The sequence below is a fragment of the Nansenia antarctica genome, assembly GCF_963989245.1.
Source record: "Nansenia antarctica genome assembly, contig: SCAFFOLD_199, whole genome shotgun sequence".
Lineage (NCBI taxonomy): Eukaryota > Metazoa > Chordata > Actinopteri > Argentiniformes > Microstomatidae > Nansenia > Nansenia antarctica.
Genome location: NW_027662909.1, coordinates 45,001 through 55,000, shown reverse-complemented (window position 1 = coordinate 55,000; position 10,000 = coordinate 45,001). Strand labels below are relative to the sequence as shown.

At 41.1% G+C, this 10,000-nt stretch overlaps 1 protein-coding gene across 1 annotated transcript in view; it reads right to left on the bottom strand.

Annotated features, from left to right (window-relative positions):
* The window catches only part of mtif2 (mitochondrial translational initiation factor 2), a 32,699-nt gene extending 24,190 nt beyond the window's left edge, over positions 1 to 8,509 (bottom strand). The window contains exons 1-3 of the mRNA XM_080551068.1: positions 8,412 to 8,509; positions 2,264 to 2,420; positions 2,024 to 2,138 (exon numbers count right to left, since the gene is read on the bottom strand). Of these exons, the coding sequence (XP_080407194.1) occupies positions 2,024 to 2,138; positions 2,264 to 2,413 (265 nt within the window). The 5' untranslated portion in view covers positions 2,414 to 2,420; positions 8,412 to 8,509. The remainder of the gene's footprint in view (positions 1 to 2,023; positions 2,139 to 2,263; positions 2,421 to 8,411) is intronic.
* Positions 8,510 to 10,000: the final 1,491 nt, after the last annotated feature.

Genomic DNA, 10,000 nt, shown 5'->3' with positions numbered 1-10,000 from the left:
CTAATTGGCCAATACATGTGCCACCTGGCCAAACACTTCAATGGTTAATTCATTCATCACACACACACACACACACACACACACACACTGCCACGAGACAGCCAGCGAACGTCTGTGTGAAGCAGTAGCTGCTCATGCTCTGACCCGCTGCCATGACAAAGAGTTTGAAACAGTCTGTGGTTCATTGGCCGGGACTGAATGAAGTTAATCACCTTAACTGCGTCGTCCATAACTGCACTTAACTCGGGGCTCATCCTTTTGCTGGCGAGTGCCTCCCGGTGAATAATACAGTGCATCCACTTAATTTCGGGGTTCACCTTCATCACACGCCCAAGCAGCCCACGCACCTTACCCGTCATTGCTGCCGCTCCATCGGTACAGATGTGACTGCAGGATCGACCAGATCGTTGTCTTTGAAGAAGCTGTCAATAATCAGAAATATTCCCTCGCCAGTTGTCTTTCCTGGCAGCGTCTTGCAAAACAAGATATGCTCATTTATGTCTGACTCTTCTTTATAACGCACAAAAGCCAGCAGCTGAGCCTCCCCACTAACCTAGGTCATTTCATCTAATTGCAAAGCGAACTGACCTGCTTGCTTCATTTGATCCACTTGTCCGACAATATTTATGGACATATGATCAATCCGACGGGAGACGGTATTGTTTGATAATGGTACCAACTTGAGCGCGTCAGCTGCTTTGTTGTCCAGCAGTTTTAGCCAAAATCATAGCGGCAGGCAAAATCAGATCTTCGGCGATTGAATGTGTTTTTTTTTACTTAGCCACCAGTAATGAAACAGCATAGGACGCCTCCAGTGCTTTGCTTGACACACTTGCCGCTTCCTTCAGTGTAGCCTGACTTGACTTGAACTTGACTTGACTTGACAGTTTTCGCTTGAAAAAGTCGTCAGTAGGGATGCTCCGATTTATCGGCCACCGATTTAAATCGGCCGATTTCACTCCAAATGACTCGATCGGTGATCGGCAAAAATGGCCGATCGCAAAAAACGTTTTTTTTTTTTTTTTTTCCTGGGGAAGACAGATAACTGAACAGAAAACATAGGAGGACGTAACAGTATGTAAACCATGAAGGCCACATTTATGATGTCTTTTATACAGCCATATCGACTGACTTGGGCTTCCGGCCCTAACTGGGTGATAGGCCAGACCTTTACTATGCCATAAAAATGGGTCTGCGTTTGCTTGGTGCCTAATGGATCAAAACTTTTGTCTAAAAAGCAAAAAATATGTAGGCTATCCAGTCAGTAGGCCTACAGTTATGTATTTTAAAAAAAATCGGTATCGGTTGATCTTGAGGAAAAAAATCGGTGATCGGTATCGGCCCCAAAAATCCAGATCGGAGCATCCCTAGTCGTCAGTTTTACCAACAGTTGCTAGGTGTTTGGTGCTCTGGGATGGCTTCATTGAATTATTAGCCAGGACTTCGCCGCAGAAAAAGCACTGTGGCTGTGGTGGATCAGCCGATGTACATGTAAATCCCCACAAAACATTTGTTTCCAGATAATAGCGGGGCCTTTTTTTCTTTTTTGCCTCAGTTTTCTTGACCGTTACTGTAGCTGGTCGTTTTAGCCATCTGTCCATCTTTGCGGTAGGTTGCCAACTGACAGGCCTAGCTGACTTGCGGGCGAAAATGATCGTGAACATGATTTAAATGTGACGTGACTACCACTTGTGTTAGTCCTCACCTGTCGGGGAGGAACTTAAGTTGCAGCGTACCATTTTAACAACAGGTTTATGAAATGACTTTTTTTTGGAAGGGGAAATAAATTATAATTCCAAATCTTTCCACATACCCCCTGCAATCCCCTCACGTACCCCTAGGGGTCCGCGTACCCCCGGTTGGGAACCACTGATCTATAGAACACAGACATCATCTATTGTCAGGGTCAGGATATGGTCAGGGGTCAGGGTTAGGGGTCACGGTCAGGGGTCAGGGGTCAGGGTTAGACCAGTGACCTGCTCCTGTTAGGGTCAGGGTTAAAGGTCAGGGTCAAGGTTCTTACCAGAGTCTCTGTTCATGGCCTGGGCCAGGGCGGACACTGTCATTCGCTGTTTAATCTCCACTTCCTGTTTGTCTTGTTTTGGTTTGACCTTGAGAACCTTCTTGTGACCTTTGACCTGCAAACAAACCCACAGTCAGACAACCACAGAGTTAGAGTCAGGGTCAGACAACCACAGGGGTCAGGGTCAGGGTTAGGGGTCAGGGAACAGGATCAGGGGTCAGGGTTAGGGGTCAGGGTCACCTGCTTGGTAGCCAAGGACCTGGCCTGCAGGTGGAGGGGCAGAGGGGTGGGGGGGGCCGGGGTGTGGACGTGGTTGTCAGGGGCAACCAGGGTCAGCCTAGGATGGGCCCCCGCCCAAGACCTCCACGCCAGAGACATCATCCTCTTCATCTCTGAGCTGGAAGAACAGAATCATTGCCATGGTTACATTACCCTACATTACCCTACATTACCCTACATAACCCTACATTACCTTACATTACCTTACATTACCTTACATTACCCTACATTACCTTACATTACCCTACATAACCTTACATTACCTTACATTACCCTACATTACCCTACATTACCCTACATTACCCTACATTACCCTACATAACCCTACATTACCCTACATTACCCTACATTACCCTACATTACACTACATTACCCTACATTACCCTACATTACCCTACATAACCCTACATTACCCTACATTACCTTACATTACCTTACATTACCCTACATTACCTTACATTACCCTACATTACCCTACATTACCTTACATTACCTTACATTACCCTACATTACCTTACATTACCCTACATTACCCTACATTACCCTACATTACCTTACATTACCTTACATTACCTTACATTACCTTACATTACCTTACATTACCTTACATTACCCTACATTACCCTACATTACCTTACATTACCTTACATTACCCTACATTACCTTACATTACCCTACATTACCCTACATTACCTTACATTACCTTACATTACCCTACATTACCTTACATTACCTTACATTACCTTACATTACCCTACATTACCCTACATTACCCTACATTACCCTACATAACCCTACATTACCTTACATTACCTTACATTACCTTACATAACCCTACATAACCCTACATTACACTGCATTACCTTACATTACCTTACATTACCTTACATTACCCTACATTACCTTACATTACCCTACATAACCTTACATTACCCTACATTACCTTACATTACCTTACATTACCTTACATTACCTTACATTACCCTACATTACCTTACATTACCTTACATTACCTTACATTACCTTACATAACCCTACATTACCCTACATTACCCTACATTACCCTACATTACCTTACATTACCCTACATTACCTTACATTACCTTACATTACCCTACATTACCCTACATTACCTTACATTACCCTACATTACCTTACATTACCTTACATTACCCTACATTACCTTACATTACCCTACATTACCTTACATTACCCTACATTACCTTACATTACCTTACATTACCCTACATTACCTTACATTACCCTACATTACCTTACATTACCCTACATTACCCTACATTACCTTACATTACCTTACATTACCTTACATTACCCTACATTACCTTACATTACCTTACATTACCTTACATTACCCTACATTACCTTACATTACCCTACATTACCCTACATTACCCTACATTACCTTACATTACCTTACATAACCTTACATTACCCTACATTACCTTACATTACCTTACATTACCCTACATTACCCTGCATTACCCTACATTACCCTACATTACCCTACATTACCTTACATTACCCTACATTACCTTACATTACCCTACATTACCTTACATTACCCTACATTACCCTACATTACCTTACATTACCTTACATTACCCTACATTACCTTACATTACCTTACATTACCCTACATTACCCTACATTACCTTACATTACCCTACATTACCCTACATTACCCTACATTACCCTACATTACCTTACATTACCTTACATTACCCTACATTACCCTACATTACCTTACATTACCTTACATTACCTTACATTACCCTACATTACCCTACATTACCTTACATTACCTTACATTACCCTACATTACCTTACATTACCTTACATTACCTTACATTACCCTACATTACCTTACATTACCCTACATTACCCTACATAACCTTACATTACCTTACATTACCCTACATAACCCTACATAACCCTACATTACCTTACATTACCCTACATTACCCTACATAACCCTACATAACCCTACATTACCTTACATTACCTTACATTACCCTACATTACCCTACATTACCCTACATTACCTTACATTACCTTACATTACCCTACATTACCCTACATTACCCTACATTACCCTACATTACCTTACATTACCTTACATTACCTTACATTACCCTACATTACCCTACATTACCTTACATTACCCTACATTACCTTACATTACCTTACATTACCTTACATTACCTTACATTACCCTACATTACCTTACATTACCTTACATTACCCTACATTACCTTACATTACCTGACATTACCTTACATTACCTTACATTACCCTACATTACCTTACATTACCCTACATTACCCTACATTACCTTACATTACCTTACATTACCTTACATTACCTTACATTACCCTACATTACCTTACATTACCCTACATTACCTTACATTACCTTACATTACCTTACATTACCCTACATAACCTTACATTACCTTACATTACCCTACATTACCCTACATAACCCTACATTACCTTACATTACCTTACATTACCCTACATTACCTTACATTACCCTACATTACCTTACATTACCCTACATTACCTTACATTACCCTACATTACCCTACATTACCCTGCATTACCCTACATTACCTTACATTACCCTACATTACCCTACATAACCCTACATTACCCTACATTACCTTACATTACCTTACATTACCCTACATTACCCTACATTACCCTACATTACCTTACATTACCCTGCATTACCCTACATTACCTTACATTACCCTACATTACCCTACATTACCTTACATTACCTTACATTACCTTACATTACCCTACATTACCCTACATTACCCTACATTACCCTACATTACCCTACATTACCTTACATTACCCTACATTACCCTACATTACCCTACATTACCCTACATTACCCTACATTACCTTACATTACCCTACATTACCCTACATTACCCTACATTACCTTACATTACCCTACATTACCCTACATTACCTTACATTACCTTACATTACCTTACATTACACTACATTACCCTACATTACCCTACATTACCCTACATTACCTTACATTACCTTACATTACCTTACATTACCCTACATTACCTTACATTACCTTACATTACCCTACATTACCTTACATTACCTTACATTACCCTACATTACCCTACATTACCCTACATTACCTTACATTACCCTACATTACCTTACATTACCTTACATTACCTTACATTACCTTACATTACCCTACATTACCTTACATTACCTTACATTACCTTACATTACCTTACATTACCCTACATTACCTTACATTACCCTACATTACCTTACATTACCTTACATTACCCTACATTACCCTACATTACCTTACATTACCTTACATTACCCTACATTACCTTACATTACCTTACATTACCTTACATTACCTTACATTACCTTACATTACCTTACATTACCTTACATTACCCTACATTACCCTACATTACCTTACATTACCCTACATTACCCTACATTACCTTACATTACCTTACATTACCCTACATTACCCTACATTACCTTACATTACCCTACATTACCTTACATTACCTTACATTACCCTACATTACCTTACATTACCTTACATTACCTTACATTACCTTACATTACCCTACATTACCTTACATTACCTTACATTACCCTACATTACCTTACATTACCTTACATTACCTTACATTACCTTACATTACCTTACATTACCCTACATTACCCTACATTACCTTACATTACCTTACATTACCTTACATTACCCTACATTACCTTACATTACCCTACATTACCCTACATTACCTTACATTACCCTACATTACCCTACATTACCTTACATTACCCTACATTACCTTACATTACCCTACATTACCCTACATTACCCTACATTACCTTACATTACCCTACATTACCTTACATTACCTTACATTACCTTACATTACCCTACATTACCTTACATTACCCTACATTACCTTACATTACCTTACATTACCTTACATTACCTTACATTACCCTACATTACCTTACATTACCTTACATTACCCTACATTACCTTACATTACCTTACATTACCTTACATTACCTTACATTACCCTACATTACCTTACATTACCTTACATTACCTTACATTACCCTACATTACCTTACATTACCCTACATTACCCTACATTACCTTACATTACCCTACATTACCTTACATTACCCTACATTACCTTACATTACCCTACATTACCTTACATTACCTTACATTACCTTACATTACCTTACATTACCTTACATTACCTTACATTACCTTACATTACCTTACATTACCTTACAGTGGCCTGTGGGAGACCATGTTGACAAAGGACCCCTACAGGCAGGATTACAAGGTAGACCAACAGTACTGAGTGGTTATGTATGGTATCCATCTGTTGTTGGTTTTAATAAGTTAATGGTAAGAGTTAAATGAAATTGAAAGATATCATATTTTCCCTAGAACATACTGGAGTTGGTGCAGCTTATGCTGGTGCTGCCCATTTCAGCCGCCCAGTGTGAGCGAGGCTTCTCTGCGCAGAACCGCATTAAGAATTCAACAAGAAGCAGCCTTACCTTACATTACTCTACATAACCCTACATAACCCTACATTACCCTACATAACCCTACATTACCCACTACTATTGTATTGCATTGTTGAGGAGCTAGCTTGCTCTAAGCATTTCATTGCATTGTCTACAGTTCTATTCAATGTACACAGCTGCTGACCCTAGCCTTAGCCCTGACCCTAACCCTAGCCCTGACCCTAACCCTGACCCTAACCCTAGCCCTGACGCTGACCTAGCCCTGACCCTGACCCTAACACTAGCCCTGACGCTGACCCTAGCCCTGACTCCAGCCCTGACCCTAGCCCTGACCCTAGCCCTAACCCTGACCCTAACCCTAGCCCTGACTCCAGCTCTGACCCTAGCCCTGACCCTAACCCTGACCCTAACAGGAGCAGGGAATATGTCATTGGTAGCCATGGTGACAGCTGACGGTAACTCAGTTCACAGGTGACAGGTACCATCTAGCTATAGCCCTCAAAGCTCATTAACAGGGTTACCCCTAACCCTCTCCTGGTTAAATTGTCCTTAAAGAAATGACACATCTAGATCAGTTACTGGCGCGGTCAGCATCATTTCATTATAACCTCGAAGCTGCTTGGTTTAACTAACTAACTAACTAACCCTGCAGACAGCTGGTGTAATGTCCTGGTTACTGGTGTAACTAACTAACCCACTGATATCCACAACATGGCCAGAGGTGTCTGTGTTCAGAGTGTGTGTGTTCAGTGTGTGTGTGTGTGTGTGTGTGTGTGTGTGTGTTCAGTGTGTGTGTGTGTGTGTGTGTGTGTGTGTTCAGTGTGTGTGTGTTCAGTGTGTTCAGTGTGTGTGTGTGTTCAGAGTGTGTGTGTGTGTGTGTGTTCAGTGTGTGTGTGTGTTCAGTGTGTGTGTGTGTGTGTGTGTGTTCAGTGTGTGTGTGTGCGTGTGTTCAGTGTGTGTGTGTGTGTGTGTGTGTTCAGTGTGTGTGTGTGTGTGTGTGTTCAGTGTGTGTGTGTTCAGTGTGTGTGTTCAGTGTGTGTGTGTGTGTGTTCAGTGTGTGTGTGTGTGTGTGTGTTCAGTGTGTGTGTGTGTGTTCAGAGTGTGTGTGTTCAGTGTGTGTGTGTGTGTGTGTGTGTGTGTGTGTGTGTGTTCAGTGTGTGTGTGTGTGTGTGTGTGTGTGTTCAGAGTGTGTGTGTTCAGTGTGTGTGTGTGTTCAGAGTGTGTGTGTGTGTGTGTGTGTTCAGTGTGTGTGTGTGTGTGTGTGTGTGTGTGTGTGTGTAGTGTGTGTGTGTGTGTGTGTGTGTGTGTGTGTGTGTGTGTTCAGAGTGTGTGTGTGTGTGTTCAGTGTGTGTGTGTGTGTTCAGTGTGTGTGTGTGTGTGTGTGTGTGTGTTCAGTGTGTGTGTGTGTGTGTGTGTGTGTGTTCAGTGTGTGTGTGTGTGTGTGTGTGTGTGTGTTCAGTGTGTGTGTGTGTGTTCAGTGTGTGTGTGTGTGTGTGTGTTCAGTGTTCAGCTTCTACCTGGTGGTTGAGGAGGTTCTTCTGTCTCAGCTCATTCTGGTCCAGCAGCGCAGAGATCAGATAGATATATACCTCCTAACCATAGATATAGATATGTACCCTAGCCCTGTGTATATAGATATATATGTAGAGAATATCTATGAAGCAGCGTTCAGATGTCAACACAGGGCGCCGCCATGACACTTACCCAAAATGCATTTCGATAGATGACGGGTGTGTTCAAGATGCGCTGCGTGTTCTCCGAACGCTCATAAACATTCTTCTTCTTCTTCTGTTGGGTTTAACAGCAGCTTGGATCCTTAACGAACAGAAAAAACTAATCCTTGAAATTATTTGAGATCCAAACAATCGATCGAATTAATGAACAGAAATGCACTGCAACACTAACTGATGAACGCATGAGGGCGCCATCATCACGGCCATATAGCATGCCTTCGTACTCGACTGAATTAAAACAATGAAAAGTGTTGACACGCACTCCTCGATATGTAATAATTTGTACATCCCACACAGTTGCTTTTCTAGCTAGCCATTTAGATAGATATCTCACTGGAGTTAGTCTTGACCACTTTTAGTTTGGTGGTGGGCAGCAGGAACCATAGCAGTCAGTGTTGGAACAAGGGGGACGCATTTGTGGGCGTACAAGGCTTGTTGTCAACAGCCGTTGCTAAGGGCGAAGTGTTGTACATTGGACAACATCAAATATATATTTGATTCTTTCATACTGTGTGTGTGTGTATGTGTGTGTATGTGTGTGTGTGTGTGTGTGTGTGTGTATATGTGTGTGTGTGTGTGTGTGTGTGTGTGTGTATATGTGTATGTGTGTAATAGATTCATCAACTGGATAGAAAATAATAATTCTCTTGTGCTTCTGGTTTCAACCGCTTTCAAGCCAAGCCTGTGCGACGCATGCGCACTCACACATGGTTTCGGCAAGACGTCACTCACAGTCTAACTATTTGATTGTAATTAAAAGGTGGCGGGAAAAATCAGTGTAGCCATCTCTCGTCTTTAGGAATGAGTCAACATCATTAATGTATTAACTGAATGAGTCAACATCATTAATGTATTAACTGAATGAGTCAACATCATTAATGTAATAACTGAATGAGTTAACATCATTAATGTAATAACTGAATGAGTTAACATCATTAATGTATTAACTGAATGAGTCAACATCATTAATGTATTAACTGAATGAGTTAACATCATTAATGTATTAACTGGCAGCATTTCAGCTGCGTGCGAGACATGCGACGTTTAGCTTGAATTTAGTTCAGGCGCGTTGACTAAAGGGGTCCTACCAGACACGTAACCATGACGATGACAAAAAAAAACTATTGCAATAAAACGGTGAAAAGAATCAATGTACCTGTCTCTTGTTTTTATGAACGAGTTAACATTATATATAAAACAAATCCTTTAAATTATTTGAGATCCAAACAATCGATTGGATAATTAATGAACAGAAATGCACTGCAATACTAACTGATGAACGCATGAGGGCGCCATCATCACGGCCATATAGCAGGCCTTCGTACTCGACTGAATTAAAACAATGACAAGTGTTGACACGCACTCCTCAATAT